General features: G+C 49.0%; 1 protein-coding gene across 13 annotated transcripts in view; it reads left to right on the top strand.

Annotated features, from left to right (window-relative positions):
- The window catches only part of MICAL2 (microtubule associated monooxygenase, calponin and LIM domain containing 2), a 222,762-nt gene that overhangs the window by 70,759 nt on the left and 135,106 nt on the right, over positions 1 to 16,897 (top strand). For all 13 annotated transcript variants that reach the window (XM_077866456.1, XM_077866455.1, XM_077866454.1 and 10 more), the window contains 3 exons: positions 11,649 to 11,856; positions 14,568 to 14,684; positions 16,000 to 16,101. In XM_077866456.1, the coding sequence (XP_077722582.1) occupies positions 11,649 to 11,856; positions 14,568 to 14,684; positions 16,000 to 16,101 (427 nt within the window). The remainder of the gene's footprint in view (positions 1 to 11,648; positions 11,857 to 14,567; positions 14,685 to 15,999; positions 16,102 to 16,897) is intronic.

The following is a 16,897-nucleotide window of genomic DNA, read 5'->3' as shown; positions in this document are numbered from 1 at the left end:
ATATCTTCCCTCCATTTTTGAAAAGTCCAAAGGCTCATCACTACTTATCAGCATATCTGATCAGCCACAGATTATCATCTGTGGACCCGCTAAATTGAGAAAGCCCCAGCAAAATTAAGCAAGAGTGGTGGTTAGTAGCTTGGGGCCAAACTGGATGGACCTGGGTTTGAAATTTAGATCTGCCTCTTAGCAGATAAATGTTTTTGAGCAGTGGGACCTTCACTTCAGTATTACTAGGGAGAAGGAGATAAAATAGTTCCTATCTTATAAGTTAGTTTCTGTCTCATTTAATAAGATAGTATGTGTACAGCCCCCAAGATAGTGTCTCAGTAAATATTGACTATGATATTTTGGTTAGTCTCTGCAAGCATCCCAATTTAGGGTTAAGCGTATGCTTTCATTTGATTTATTTATTTTGCAAGGCAGATTTTATAGGTCAGGGACTCTTCTGGCCTCTGGGGATACAGCATGAATAAGGGAGGCAGATTACTTGCTTTGATGGAGAGGGAGGGAGGGAGAGAGAGAGGTGGTGAACTAGTTAACAAATAAAGAGATTGAGGGTTGTGGTAAGCGCCCCATGAAAACAAGAAGAGATGATAAGAGTAAATGGGGTGGGGTGAGGAAGATGCCTCTGAGGAATGTGGTATTTGAGCTGAGACCTGAGTGGTGAGAAGCCGCCTCTGCACAGGATCCAGGGCAGGGCTTCCAGGCAGCCGCAGCAGCAGGCAAAAATCCATCAGCATTCAGGAAATATTGATGAACACCTCCTCGGATCCCCTAAGGTAAAGGAGGCACTGTGGAAGGAAGCATCAGACAGGATGATCTAAGCCAGCAGTTGGCAAAAAGCGTGCCGACCCCTGATCTAAAGTCCCTTCCAGCTTGGCCAGTGCACACACCTGTGAGCTCGGGGGCACAGGGCCGCTCGCTGGTATGGGGGCCAGCGTCCTGGCAGCCTCCTGGGTGCCCAGGCTCCAGGCAGGCCTCATCTGCCATACTACAGATACCCTGATAAAGGCAAACATCTGCCCCAAGGAATGTGAAACACTTCCAGCCTTGAAACTGGCGGATCACAGCATCCATGTCCCTGGGTGTGTGCTGGGACCGTGAGATCTTAGAGGTGGGAATGCTGCTTACACGCAGAGAACTTCTGCTTGGGAAGAGGGGAGGGGGGAGATGAGCCATCAGTCAAAAGCTGCCATTTATTGGATGCTTACCACATGCTCTGCTAGGTTCTCTCGTGAACAGCTCTGCAGTTCATTGATTCCATTCCCCTCACAAGCCTAGTTGGCAGGAGCTGCCCTAATTCCTTGTTTATGGTTGAGCAAACGGAGGTCAGATAACTGGACTATAATGAGCTGCTGTGCCGAAGTCACACAGTTGCGAAATGGCCTTCCTGCTTCAGAACCCAGGTGTACTGTTTCCCGGCGGGGCCCCTTAGAGGGCTGGGGAGTGTCTACCTGTTGGCATGTCTGAACCAAGTCATGCTTAGACCCTAAGCTGTATTCATCCAGCACCTGCCCAGGGGGCTGGAGACCCTATAAATGAAGACGATGAAGGAAGCCAGCATATTATATTCTTTCTTTTTCAAAAGATTTTTATTTATTTATTAGAGAGTAGGAGTGTGTGCATGAGAGAGAGCATGGGCAGGGGCAGAGGGAGAGGGAGAAGCAGACTCCCTGCTGAGCAGAGAGCCTGACTTGGGGCTTGATCCCAAGACCCTGGGATCATAACCTGAGCTGAAGGCAGACATTCAACCAACTGAGCCACCCAGGAGCCCTGGAAGGCAGCATATGCTTAATAGAACGTTCTTCTAGCATATTCTTACCTGCCATCTCCTCCTCACGGAATATTCCAGGGCTCTTGGCTGAGTATTTGCTGGTCCTGATATAGCTGTGGAGTGGCAGGGGTGGCCCTGCATTCCTTGGGCCCTTGGCCCAGCTCTGGGCTGGCTGCAGAAACAGCTGCTAGGCTCAGGTAAATAGTCTCTCCTTTACTGACCCCAGAGCAATAAGAGTCTGTGAACGTGGACAGAGCACCTGGCCTTTCGTCATGAAGATCCATTACCAGGCCCAGAGTGGCCTTTCTGTACAGGTCAGCCTGGGACAAGGCTGCTGTCTGCCTTGCCAGCCACCATGTGTGGTCATAGGATGAGGTAGCCCCGGTGGAGGAGTCAGAGTACCTGCGAGGGAGAAAAAAAAAAGGGCCAGAAATGGATAGTAGACCCGTGGGAGAAAGGTGTCAGAGAGGATGACGTAAGAGGATCGAGCCTCCTGGTGGTCATAGGGACCTAGCAGTGACTCCTGGCTCTGTATGTTGCTAGCTGTGTGATCTTGGGCGGGTGTGACCTGAATCTGTGTTTTGGAACTTGAAGACTGGATCAGAATGCCAGCTCCTCCTTCCTGGGATGCAATCCCGGGTGCTCCATTTTACCATTCTGGGCCTTGACTTCCTAATTTGGGGCTGCCATGAGGTTTGCTTGAGTTAACATATATGAAGCCCTTAGATCGGTACTTGACACAGAATTAGAGTTCAGTAAATGCTAGCTCTATGAAGTCATGTCACCTGAGTCTCAATTTCTCAACTGTAAACTGGGAAAAGCAGTGCCACTTTCACAATGGAAGCGAGTTTGTGGACTTTACGCATCTGCTGCAGGTCAGCATGTGTAAAATACTCAGTAGATGTGTCTCCTGACCTCAGGCTGTCCCCAGTCATGGCACCTGTTGAGTGGAAATGTTTGTCACCGGCAGATCGCTGAGTGCTGGTTGCAGCCCTGCCTGGGATCTCTGGGTTGGGAAGGTGTAGGTTGCTGGATGCTCGGCGTGGGTTCTACCTTTCTCACTGGATTAAGGTTCCGTGGTCCCAGCCAGCAAGGGCGTCCTGCCTTGCTGTAGTTTTTCCTACTGGATCTTGCCAGTGCCTGCTGCTCTCACAGCCATCTTTCTAGCTTGGCCCCCAAAGGGTGCTAGTCTACCTAGAGCCTGCCAAATAGGCTCACTTCTTTTTTTCTAATTATCACTGATCACTAACCCTGTGCCAGGCTAGCTGCTTGGGACACAAAGGCAAGCCAGACATGCCTCTGCCTTTGAGGGAGTCACAAATCATTAAAATTCATGGAGAACTGGCACAAAGGGGGGCTGTGTGGATTCCCAGTCTGCTACCTCCCTGCCCCTCTCACCTGCAGTAGGCTCTGTGGCCGGTGACCAAAGGCGTGGTTGCCGGAGCCAAGTGCCTTGTTGGCTGCAGCTGTGACATAGGCATGCTAGGTTCAGGTGGCGGTGAAGGAAGGACTTTGGGTGCTGGCTGTTGTCACATACTGTGGGGACCCCAACCTGTCTGAACTTACAGGCTCGAAGAGCCTTAGCAAAAAGAGAAAGTGATGAAAATGAACTAGCGTATCTATTTCTGGATGCCGGATTGTTTGTGTATCTTAGCTCTACTTTTTCCCCACATATGGATTATAACTGGCCTGAGATTTCTCGGCTTCAAATACATCTGGCCTCTGCTCATCTCAGAAGGCTCCTTTGGCTGTTCCTCCTCATGGAATGTGAGGTTCCTTCACACGCCTTTTGGGGGTCTTGGAAGGGCCTGGGACATCTGCTTTCCTGAGGGAGAAAAGGGAGCCAAGGCAGCCAGCTGGTTGACCCCAGACCCTGCCCCTAGACTAGAAACTCCTGACTGATAACCACACACACCAAGATGCCAGCTCCAGAACCCAGAGGATGAAAACTCACTGGAAGAAAGGCCACCGATGGGAGAAAACCCATGATCCAAGAGGCAAAACAGAGTGTCATTTGTCACATCAAATGAATGTGTTTAAGATGTGTGCATTTCATCGAATGAACACCTTATCTTAAAAAACAAAAAAGGATTTGAACAAACCTTGAACTTCAGTCAATGATATTCATCCTCAAGTATTTGGGAGGAAAGGTACCGATTCTGTAATCTAGTTGGAATGCACCTAAAAAAATAAGATCAATTGATGAAAAGGTAGAGGGACAGGCAGATAAATAAATAGGTGATAAGGCAAGGAGAGTAAAATCTAATTATTGAATCTAGGTAGTAGGTACTTGTTTGTTCACTAAAATCCTTTCAACTTTTCTGTATAGTTGAAAACCTTTGGGAAAATGTTAGAAAGAAAATATTGTAATACAGCTTCTAGATTACAAACAGAAAAAAAAAAAAAAAAAGCAGAGCGCACAATGGAAAAATACACAAGTGGGCCTGGAAATATTTACCAACATTTAAAATGTTTGGAAAGCTAGATGTTAATATGAAGGAAAATAGGATAAACCTATATATTTTTTGCAATAGATTCCCCCTCCTTTTTTTTTTGTATTAGAAAATAAATACAATTATATAAAATTTTAGTTTACATAATTTTTGTCTGTTTATTTTATATATTTTTTTCTTTTTTTTTAATTTTTATTTATTTATGATAGTCACACAGAGAGAGGGAGAGAGAGGCAGAGACACAGGCAGAGGGAGAAGCAGGCTCCATGCCCCGGGAGCCTGACGTGGGATTCGATCCCGGGTCTCCAGGATCGTGCCCTGGGCCAAAGGCAGGCGCCAAACCGCTGCGCCACCCAGGGATCCCTATTTTATATATTTTATTATTATAATTTGGGGTGTGTGTGGAGAACATTCCAGACAGGGAGCAAAGCAAATGAAAAAGGCCCTGTGTGTACTTAGTGAGGCCATCATGGCTGGAGTACAAAGAGGGCGGGAAGTGTGGTCTGAGCAGAAAGCAGGAAAAATTGGAGTGGAGGGTCCTAGGGCCTCAAGGCCATGATAAGGTCTGATTTTGTTGTTGTGCTTTTACCCTGGTTCCTGCCAGCCAGCCTCTGAGGTTTGAGAACTGCAGCCCTCTCTTGCATCCTCTATAGTTCTGCAGGGTGCTCAGTGGTCCTTAGGTCTCATAGTGGAGGAGGGGACGTGTTAATCCTCTACCACCTAGGGCCCCCACGAACCCTGGACGAGTGAATATACAGGCTTGTGATTTCACACATGGACTCTGGGGTCACAGATTACCTCCCACTCTAGTTCTGTGACCCCAGACAAGTCATAGAAGCTTCCCGAACTCCAGTTTAATCAGCTGCCAGACAGCAACAAATATGCCTAACTCGGGGTTTCTGTAGGAATGAAAGGAGACGCGCTTCTTACAAAGGGCTTAGCACAGCTCTTGCACGTTGTAAGCAGGCGGTCAGTGTGGGCTCTGAGTTTTATTACTGCTGTTTTGAACACTCTGATTATACTGTTGCCCTTCCCAACATGGGAGGTACAGGCATCAACAAAGGTGGGACAGAGTTGGGGCTTTGTCATCTGCAGAGAAAGGAGTCCTGCACGCTCCTGCCAGTGGGGGCTGGGTTGGGGACCGACACGCATGCCCTGGTTTCAAGAAACTCATGCCCAGGTGATGAGATACCATGAGGGTACTCACAGCACCCAGAGGCAGGAAGCACAGCCTTGAGGGCTGTACTCAGAACTTCAGACCAGCCAACTCACAAGGCCAAGGGGCAGAGTGTTTGCACACGAAACTGTCCCTGAAAATCCAGCCCCCTGGCCACTGGTTACAGTCGCTCCTTGGGGTGCTGGCTCAAGCTGGAAGGGAAGGACAGGGAGGAATGGAATGTTTCTCAGAGGGATTTGTGTTATTATTATTATTATTTTTTTTTTTTTTTTTTGAGAGCAGGCAAAGAGAACAGGATATCTTTTTCCTTTTCCTCTCTGTAGATTTCTGAAGTTCGTAAGTGGTGTTAATTGTTACTCAGGAATAACTGGGTGGGACTCTGATACAGGAGAGTTGAGAGTAGGGCAGGGCCCTGTCCAGTCTGAGGAGATGTAGCTCCCTGCCCAGAGTGGCCCTTGAAGTCCCCAGGAAGAGCCCCTGCCTGCCCACCACCCGCCGCACAGAGGCTCCTCCCCGGCTAGAGACTTAAGTGGCGGCGTGTCTCTCCTGGGTGCTGCCGCGTGGGACAGGGGTGTGAGGCCTGGCACCTGCTGCAAGCCCCCCAGTTCTAGCATGTATCAGAGAACTCTCTGTCCTTCAATTCTGAGATGAGCCGTTTGCATGCGTGGTAACCCAGGAGCAGCAGTCAGGGCCTTCCTGCCTGGGGTCAGATGAGCCGGTGAGGCTGGGAAGCCACACCGGGACGTGTGCAGGCCCATCCCTGGAACCAGAGGGCTGCTCCGGGGGGTGGCCTGCAGGTCACATGCCGGAGGGCTGCTCCTACCAGGGAGATGACGTCGTGTGTGACCTCACACGGCCCAGCTCCCTGCCAGGGCCAGGGCCGTCCCCACTCCAGAGGCACAGGAGAAGATTTGCACTGCCCGTGGCCAAACCCTCACGGCCACGGCACCTGCTGAAGTGGCTTCCTGGACTTGCATGAGCTCTGGCTCCATCTGGTCCCTGTTTCTTTGCTCAAAAACGGAGATAAGGTCACCCGGAGCCGGTGGCTGAACTTTTTCTGTTCCTCAGCTCGCTCATTTACAAAGCTGGGGTGATGATGACACTGACCTCATAGGGCCGTGGTGGGAAGGACAAAATACACGAAGTGATTGACACAGCACCTGGGCCCTAGAAAGTTCTGGGCGTGAGACAGTTTACATACTGTAATCCTCCTTTTCAACAAGGTGGAGAGCGCCGGGTAAGCCAGCTAACCAGCGGCAGGCCCTGGTCGGGCCCGCTGCCTGCAAGTGCTGGCTCTCTGCACCCCGCCTCCCTGGACCGTCTGCACACAGAGCTCCCCAGGAAATTGGAGGCAGAGTTGAGGAGCGGAAATCAAGTCTCCAGACTGCTAACCCCTGGCTTAGCCCCTGGGCCCCCTGGGGTTTCCCTGTGGGGACCGAATACCTTTAGCATTCTTGGCACAGCCCCAGCACACCCACCCACTGGTGGATTGGAAGCTGCACCGGGTCATCAAGCAATGGGGGAGTGCTTGCGGGGCTCCTCTCGGGTGGCACGAGAGCCCTGTGTGACCGGGACTGCCCCAGCCGCGTGCCTGAAGCACCATCATGGGCTAGTCCCCTTGTCCCCTCTTCCCACCCCTTGATAAATAAGAGCTGATGTTTCCATGTGGTGTTTGTTTCTCCACGAATGCAGAGGCCTGAGCCCAGCCAAGCTTATCTATACAATGGACTTCCTGGTGGTGTGTTGGATCTGCCCCACTCCCACTGGGCAATAAATTTATGTCGCCTGAGCACACTGATCTGCTGACGTCCGTGATGCCGGTGGCCTTGGCAGACCCCAGCTCCCCCGGCCTGGGTGGGAAATGCAGACGTAAACCCTGGCTGACATGCGCTGACCATCCCGGTTACTGATGGAAAGCCAGAACTGGGTGGGGGGGAGGGTGTGAGAAGTTCATTCATCCATCAGCTGTTTACTGGGGCCTCCTGTGTGCCTGGCCGTGTGCTGGGCTCTGAGTCCCACAGGGCAGAGGATTGGGGGGGACAGCTTTTGAGGAGCACTCCCGCCGGCCTGGGAAACAGATGCGGATAATTATAACACGCAGAGCTTAGTTCTGGGGTAGCATTAAGGACAGAACCTGTGGATGGAATGTGCAGTATAATTAGGGGCTCAAGGAAGGCCTGGGGGCTGAGTTTTAATGAAAAGTTTTCTTTCCTTGGCAACAAATCCTCAAGCAGTGAGAGCCCAGACAGGTCTGGGAAACGTGGAGAGGGTTTTTGTTTTCGTTTTTTTTTTTTTCCAGATTGAGCTGTCACGACACTTGGCACCTGCGGTCTCTTTGCACCGTGCCCAGCATCCAGAGCATCACCTGTGGGCACACTGGGGTGGCCGCCGTCTTTCCTGCCCTCTGCCCGGGCCCCTAGCAGCTGCAGGCTCCGGCCTCTGCTCAGAACTCCCAGTTACCATGTTAATCATAACAAGTGTTTTCCGAGAGGAGCTGGCCCGGCCCCTGCCAACAAGCCTTCCCTCCTGTCTTGATAACATCTGCACTGAATTTTCTCCCTTTATATAATTAGGCCCGTTGGTATTTGCTTTGACTTTAGATTACAGTGTGACTGGCGTGTCTGAAATTTCAGGCCCGAAGTATTTGTTGGGGCCCAGAGCAGTGGGAAGACTGAGTTTTCGCTGGTGGGGTTTTGGGGTCTGCTGGGTGGGTAGGGAACAGTACACTGGCTACCATCGGCAGGAAGACTTCCCAGCAGCCCCCCTTCAGGTGGGAAAGGTATCTCCTGCCTTGCTCTGGGAGCAGCGTGGGGTCAGGCCTGCTCCCCTCCTTTTCTTCCTGCCCTCTTCCCCCCCCATATCCTCCCACCCCCGCACCATCCCTGGCCCCCCAGTGACAGGAGTCAGCAAACAGGAAAAGATGCACTAACTGCAAAGAAATGCAGTGAATCCAGGCTTTAACCCCAGAGGCAACCTCAGAGTGTCAGGGCTTGGAATCTTCCTTTGACATGCCCGTCATGGTCTGGCTATGTCAAGCCAGAGGAGCTGTTCGGGGTGTGAGATAAGGAGCGGTTCTCCGCGGTCTACTCCAACCAGAAGGGAGGCAAAAGGATTTGCATACCCGCTCCCCCAACGTCTCTGGACTGAGCTCTATCTCAGTGGTGACTTCATTTCTCCTAATGAGGTCTCCACAAACTCTCTGGAAGGTTCCAGCCAGTAAGCCGCACTGATTGTGGTGTGGGAGTTTCTGATATGCTTGTTTGTACTTTCCCTTTGAGACCCCAGAGGCCCCAGAGGAGTGATAACTGGGCAATGGAATATTTGCTAGGGGAAGAGAAATGAATTTTTTTTTTTTTTTTTAAGATAAGGTCTGATCTTGAGCAGAAGGGAAGTTTCCAGACGCCTCAGCAATGTGGAACAGTGAGGTGTGGGTACAGGTCTCCTTCTTGGTTGCCTTGCTGGGGTATCCTCAGGGATCTAGATCCCATCACCCACGCCTCCACCTCCTCCAGCCCCAGGCAGACCCTGGCCCGTGAAGGTGCTTCAGGGGCTGCCTGGGGGCAGGGCTGGGTGCTGCACAGGAGTCTACTGTCATTTCCCCTGTCTTTATATGGTACTGGTGACATTGAGTAGAAGGGCTTTTGCCCAGTAAAACCAGTTAGGTCATTCCATGTTGTGCCTTTTCTCCTAATAGGCTGCAGCTTCCTTGGGGAACGACCTCTGTCTTGTTCAACATTGCAATGTCCATTGAGACCTAGTGTGGGGCTTGTATAGAATCCGGTTTTGTCACCTCTGCTCACCCTGGCCTCAGGGTCTGCGGGAGCAAGGCCATAGTCCTTCGCTTGGTGGTTAGGACTTTTAGCGTCTGGCTCCAGACTGACCCTCATCTCTTGCCTCTCCTTCCTTTCCCTTCTCCCAAAGCATCCTCCTCTCTATCCATCTTGAACTTCTTTCTCTTCGAATGGGTGATCTCATCTACTGAAATGTTCTTTCTTCTTTTTATTCCTGGCACAAGTAGGACAGAAGTAGTAGTACAGTGTGATGGGCTTTGGAGTGAGACCACCTGGGTTCTCTAGCTGCATTGTGCCTCAGTTTTCCCATCTGTGTAATGAGAATAACAGGTTTCTTCCTCCTCGGTTTGTTGTGAGGACTAAGAGCTAGAACACATGATGCACATAGACTGAGTGTCTGGCATGTAGTAAGTGTTCAACAGATGCAGACTCTGGTGATGGTGATGGTGAGGGTGGGGGTGATGATGAAGGACGGTGGTGAGGGTGGGGCGCCTGGGTGGCTTGGTGGTTCAGCGTCTGCCTTTGGCTCAGGTCATGATCCTGAGTTCCTGGGATCAAGTCCCACATCAGGCTCCCTGTGGGGAATCTGCTTTTCCCTCTGCCTGTGTCTCTGCCTCTCTCTCTATGCCTCTCATGAATACATAATTTTTTTTTAAAGGATGGTGGTGAGGAGGTGGTGAGGGTGATGATGAGGATGGTGGTGATGATGGCGATGGTGAGAATGATGGTGAAGATGGCATCGTTAAAGAAGGTCTTTGTTAAAGAAAGTGTGAAGTCTTTTCCAGCTTATCAGACAGGGTCAACATCTCCTCTTCTGGGCCCCCAATAGAACTAGCCACAAAGAGTTCTGGCTACTTATTCCACAAGTCTGAGTTTGCCACGAGATGGAGAAACCCTAGAAGACAGGGACTGGGTCTTAGTGACAAGAATAAAAGTCAGTGTAGAAAAATCTACACTAGCTTGTACCAAACTTCATAACATGTGCTTTTACTTCTCATACAAGTATTTTATTAAGGTGTAACTCACATACTATATCATTCACCTGTTTAAAGTATATGATTCAGTGGCTTTAATATATTCACAAAGTTGTGCCACCACCCCAACTATCAAATTCTAAAATATCTCATCACCAGAAAAAGAAACCACATGCCAATTAGCAGTCATTCTCCACTCTCCTTTCCCCCATTCCCTAGTAGCCACTAACCTACTTTCTATCTCCATTAATTTGCCTATTCTGGACATTTTCTATGAATGGAATCATCCAGTATGTGTCGCTCTGATTTCATTCATTTAGCATGACATTTTCAAGGTTCATCTATATTATCACGACTTCATTCCTTTTTTAGTTGAATAATCCATTGTATGGATATAGCACATTTTATTTATTCATCAATTAATGGACATTTCAGTTGTTTTTATTTTTGGAGTATAAAGAATAATGCTGCCATGGACATTCACGTACACATTCTTGTGTAGACATGTATTTTCATTTCTCTTGGGTTTATGCGTAGGAATACAATTGCTGACTCATATGGCAACTCTGTGTTTAACTTTTTGAAGAACTACTGGACTGTTCCAAAGCATCTATACCATTTTACTTGTCTGCCAGCAATGTATGTGGGTTCCAGTTTCTCCACATCTTTACCAAAACTTTTATTTTTGTCTTTTTGATTATAGTCATCCTAGTGGATATGAGGTGGCATCTCATTATGGCTTTGATTTGCATTTCCTTGATAGCTAATGACGTTGAGCATCTTTTCATGTGCTTATTGGCCACTTGTATACCTTCCTTGAAAAAAATTTCTATTCAGATCATCTGCCTATTCCTTAATTGGGTCATCTTATTTTTTATTATTAAGTTGTTAAACTCTTTATATATTTGAATACTAGCCCCTTATCAGATATACGACTTGCAGGCATTTTCTCCCATCTTTTCACTTCCTTATGGTGGCCTTTGAAGCACAAAAGGCTTTAGGCATGAAGTCCAATTTATCTCTTTCTTCTTTTGTTGCTGTGCTTTTGTTATCACATCTAAGAAACCATTGCCTAATCCAAGGTCACAGTGATGCACCATCAGCTTTTTAAAAGCCGTCTTATTTTTGATAATTCTATGAAGGAAAAGTAATAGACTCATTCACAGATGAGGAAGCTAAGAAGTCAAATGCCAGAGCTGGGGTTTAAGCCCAGGTTAATCTGACTCAGAACCTCAAGTGTATCTTTCTGTGCCTCCCCCCAAATCCCTTTAAAACTCTGCGTCTTTCCCAGGGTTTGGCGCAGTGCCTAGTTTGGCTCACAGGTAAGGTGCCTTGAGTGGATGAATGGCGGGTCCTAACAGGTACTTGGTTTGTACTTGCTGGTTGATTTGAGCAACCCAGTTAGCTATTGACTAGGGGTTTGTGTCACAGTGCTAGGGGCCACTGAACATCTCTCTCCTCTCTTACTTCTTGCAGTGTCTCATCATTGGAGGAGGACCATGTGGTTTGCGCACTGCCATTGAACTTGCCTACCTAGGGGCCAAAGTGGTTGTGGTGGAGAAGAGAGACACCTTCTCCAGGAACAATGTGCTGCACCTCTGGCCTTTCACCATCCATGACCTACGGGGCCTGGGGGCCAAGAAGTTCTATGGGAAGTTCTGCGCTGGCTCCATTGACCACATCAGTGAGTAGAACCAGTGGTGGCACCCTGTTCAAGGATGGGGCTAACTCTGGGTGGGGCACATCTCTACACAGTGAGGAGCCTCTGGGATATTCCAGCTTACAAGTCGCTGGGGGATCCATTCATTCAACTGGTAGACATTTCCCAAAGGGCCTGCTTTGTGCCTTATGCCGGCTCTGTGCTACGTGTGCCCCACTGAGCTGTAACTACCACGAGGTCGGGGCCTGTGGCATGTCTTGTTCACTAGAGGGTCTCCAGGGCATAAAAGAGTGCTTGACACACAGACCCAGCTTTGGTCTCCATTCACGTGATGAATGCCTGCCTCCCAGGACTGCTGAGAGGATCAAGTGAGGTCAAGTTTGTGATGTGCTCATCACCATGCCTGACCAGTAGTAGGTACTCGGAAAATGCTTTGTGTCCATTTGGTGTACAGTGAGCCAGATGCAGCCAGGGTCCCCAGCTTTAGATTTCAGAGCTGCAGTCTCAACCCGTGGGTGGGAGGAGAGCCCTGTGAGCCACGTTCTCATGAGGACTGGAACCGATGGGAAAGGGTGTGGGACTCAGAGGAATGACTGGAGACGGTGGTCAGCCACAAAGGGTGTAATTTAGTCACAGCTACAGGGGAACCGATCAGCAATGGCCCCAGACTTTATTCCCACTCTGGGATGAGAAAATCCTAGGAGTCCATTGGAAAGAAATTTGGGTTTGCCCAGAAGGCTGCAGTGTCAGCTTTTGGGCTATTCTCTACCACCCACAGAAGAATGCATGTTACCAATTCAGAACTACAGCACCGAGCACCACTTTCTCAACAAGCCCTCCTGAGAGGCAGAGCTGGGCACCAGGGGGGCCTTGTGAGGGCCCGCAGTCTGTCGGGCTGCCTTCCCCGCTGGCCCAGAGCCCCTCTCTGCTCCACTGGTGGGGCTCCCATTTAACCCCTAGTTCTTGGGAAAACCCCACTGCACAGAAATACTGGCAGGACTCTGGATCTGGGATCCCGATATTCAGGGTGCTCGTTGACCAGAGCGATTCCATTGCCTGTGAGAAAGGAAGCAGGGCAATTTTTTTCAACATCTACCATGTGCTGGAACAAGATAGATTAGGAACCTTGGAATGATGAGGAGTGGCCAGGCCTCTGCCTCGGCCTGTTTCCAGGCAGGAGGGGGGCTGGCTTCCTTTCAGACCCACCCTGGTCCCCAGCCCCAGCTGTGCCCCAGCCCCCAGCACTGCTCAGCAGTTCCCGACTGTCCTGTGCCAGCATCCTCCTCCAGTTCCCAGGCGGCCGCTCCAAACCTCCACCACAGCCTCCTCCTCCTGAGCAGATGGCCTGCCTCCTGCGATCTGGGGAGGAGAAGCCACTGGCTGGCACTCCTGACCCCTCTCCTTCCTCCTGCACTCGCCTCCATCCGGGACCCGTTTCTTCCCCTCGCCCTGTGTCCCAGGCAGAGGTGGCTGCTCAGCCCCTCTGCTTCCTCCTGCTCTCCTGCCCCTTACCTCACTGCCCCTCCACCCTCTGCTCTTGCCTTTATCTTTTTCTATTACAAAGCATTTATTCTAGAAAGAGGGGATGTAGGCTTTGTCTATGTGTCCCATTGGATCTGATTTCTTCCCCCACCGCCCTGTAAGGGTGATGGTCACTGAGATTCCCACCTCCAGAAGCCTCCTAACCTTGCAGTCATCTCCATCTGTGGGATTTAGTACTCTCTAGGCTTCCAGGACGGCAGCTCAGGCCCTGTCCTTCCACTTCCCTCCACCACCTCCCTGGCCTGCCCTAGCCTGTCCACCTGCGTTTCCTCCCCTGGAGTGAGTTCTGTGTCTCTGTGCCGACCATGGCACCTAGCCCATTGTAGATGCTCAATAAATGTTAAGTGAACAAAGCTCACAAAATACAGAGGGATTCCCAGAAAGTTTCTTGTTCTACAAAAAAATATTTGGAGGCATACCCATGTGCTAAATGTGTGGGGACGAGGTAGAGGAACGAGGTGGTACCACTTGTTGGGGGAGTTTAGGAAAGTGGGTAGGAGGCGAATTACCATGAGTCCAGCTCTATGGAGAGGATTCCCCACCTGCCCCTGCCCCTGGATGGCTAAGAGCTTAGGCCCAGTTCTCTACAAAATGAGCCATTTTGTCACTGATTTGACTGGTGGCCATGAGTGTCTAGGTCTAGTCTTCTTTTCTTTTCTTTTCTTTTTTCTTTCTTTTTTCTTTCTTTCTTTCTCTTTCTTTCTTTCTTTCTTTCTTTCTTTCTTTCTTTCTTTCTTTCTTTCTTTCTTTCTTTCTTTCTTTCTTTCTTTTTTATCTACTCTTCTTTCTGTCTTTACTGCATCAGACCTGTGGCCCATCTCAGGGAGGAGGCAGGGAAGGGAGAGCCTCCATCATTGTAGCATTTTCTAAATGCTAGAGCACAGTCTTGGAATCAGACAGATCTTGGTCCTCATTCTAGTTTTGCTGCTGTTTGACCTTCAGCAAGTCACTTCACCTTACAGAGCCTCAACATCTCATCTATAAAATGGGAATAATTATCCCAACAGGTCACAATGAGGGTTAAGTGAGAAAACCCTGAGTGGTTGCCACATAATTAGTTCTTATAGTAATCACGGTTGGTACAGTGCTGTGCTCAGAGATTCCTGAGCTGCGATTATATAGTACCCTGTATGCAGAAGGTGCTCAAGCATTGCTCCTGACACTTTTTCTCTTCCCCCTTTCCTTTCCAACAGGCATTCGTCAGTTGCAGCTGATCCTATTCAAAGTGGCCCTGATGCTGGGAGTTGAAATCCATGTGAATGTGGAGTTTGTAAAAGTTCTAGAACCACCTGAAGATCAAGAAAATCAAAGTACAGTATAATTTTTCCTTTTCTGTCTAAAAGTCAGATATTGTGAAATGGAAATCGCATTTGTAGCTCCTAGAGGATGTTCCTGTAAGAGTTATTCTTGTTGGGAGCTGTTTGGCATGATTCCATCACAGGATGATTTTGCCTTTTCTGACCAAGACTGTCACTGTAGGCTTGTGCTGCTTTTCCCGGAGGATTAAGTCAGGAAACCTATAATTTGGTTACCCTGTCACTGAGAGGTGGCACTTTGACAAATGAAGTGATGGGTAATTAGAATAGAAGAGCTAGATTTGTTTGTTTGATGAAGTTCATTCCTATGCTCTTCAGGCTATGTGGGAACACACTCAGAGATGTGGATACGCTTATATCCACATGATATTTTAAAACCCAATTTTTTAAAAAAGTGAAGCTTCTAGAACAAATACAAGATAAGTGCTCACGATATTATTTGGTACATAATATTTTTAAGCCTTACTGAAGTATAATTTACAAACCACAGCATTTACCCCATTGTGGATATATCTGTTTGTTTGTTTATTTATTTATTTATTTATTTTTAGATGTCTTATTATTTAGTAATTTTTTTCCCTTTTGGTATGTTTACATAAATGCCGATCTCACACGCGCCACGGGCAGAGAGTTTGTTCATGATGCCTCTACATCCTATTTATTATCAAAAGCTGCTGCTGCCTGGGCAGGGCTTGTAGTTAGGGCAGGTTAGTGTTGGAGACCTCAGAGCTTCACGTGCTCATTACAACTCCGGCCTCTCCTGTCCTCGGCCCAGAATACTTCAGAATTTAGTAGGAGAGGTGTTAGGTGGCTCTTGTAGCAGGACAGCATCTGTTAATGAACTTCCAGAGATTTGTGTGCCCGTAACCTTTCTCAAACCCAATTACGGGTGACCAGCAAGGTCTTACCTGGAGATGTTCTCATCGAAGGCCGTGGGCTGCCCCACAGAAGGTTTTGAGCGTGATGAAGTGGGAATTCACACTGGCTTTGATAGAATACACTGAGACCAACGGGGTTCAAGTGAGACTGGCTCCAGAGTCATTGAGGATAGACTCTCAGCCTTTAGAGAAAGCAGTTAAGTCAGGCATGGGGCTGGGCTGGGGCTGCTGGTTTACCTTGTCCTAGACTGAACTGGTATTAAAGCCACAAGGATTCTAGATGAGAATGTGGTCTAGGATAACTCTGGATCTTTCCTCTGGCAGCTTTGTCTGGGGGGCCTCCACCTAGTGGTATTGCCCCTTTTCCTGGCCGCCACTGAAGGGCCTCCCACCTTTCTCTGCCAACTCAAATCATTTTTCTGCTCTGGTAGAAATCGGCTGGCGGGCAGACTTTCTCCCTGCGGACCACCCGCTGTCGGACTTTGAGTTTGATGTCATCATTGGCGCTGACGGCCGCAGGAACACCCTGGAAGGTGAAGACTCTTCTTCTTGGAGCTGAGGAATTGGTGGGGCGTTGGGAGCGGTGGGTACAGAGTGGGAACAAGATGGCAGGTGCCAAAGCCGGATGTGGGCCTTGAGAGAAGGGCAGACTGTCCTGCCATGCCTGAGGCTGAGCATTTAGAGGGCAGGCATTTAATGGTCTCTGAACGTCAGGTTTCCCACCTGTAAAATGTAGATAATAGAATCTTCTCAGAGCGTCATCATGAGGACTAGGAAAGGACTCATATGTAAAACTGCTTTATAGAGTGTCATGGAAATTAAAAGTCAACATACATTTATTGAGCACCTGTCAACGTGCAATGCATGGTACTAAGCGTTTCATGTTTACTTCATCTAAGACAACCATTCTTATATCCTCAGCGGTATTCTTTTTTACTGGCATGTGTCATACTTCAGAAGGAGGAGCCCATCTCTTTTTGTAACTTTTAAGCACACTCACCGCTGGGCAGTAGGCTAAGTTTTTCCCAGACTGTCAAGGTGCAAAACTGTGCTTCTCTGAGTTCTGAAGCTGGAAGTAGGACATGTTTTCTTAGAGTAAGATCTGGTCAGGTTGGGAGAGGAATGCCCCTGCCAGAAGCGCCTTCAATCACCTAACCCCTCCCGCAAACATTTTTTTTTTTTAAGATTTTATTTATTCATTCATAGAGACACACACAGAGAGAGAGAGAGAGAGAGAGGCAGAGACACAGGTAGAAGGAGAAGCAGGCTCCCTGTAGGGAGCCTGACGTGGGACTCGATCCTGGGCTCCCAGGATCAGGCCCTGGGCTG

This window comes from Canis aureus, chromosome 23, assembly GCF_053574225.1.
Source record: "Canis aureus isolate CA01 chromosome 23, VMU_Caureus_v.1.0, whole genome shotgun sequence".
NCBI classification, from domain to species: Eukaryota; Metazoa; Chordata; class Mammalia; order Carnivora; family Canidae; genus Canis; species Canis aureus.
The sequence above is the reverse complement of the archived record's forward strand: the minus strand, read 5'-3'. Positions and strand labels throughout refer to the sequence as shown.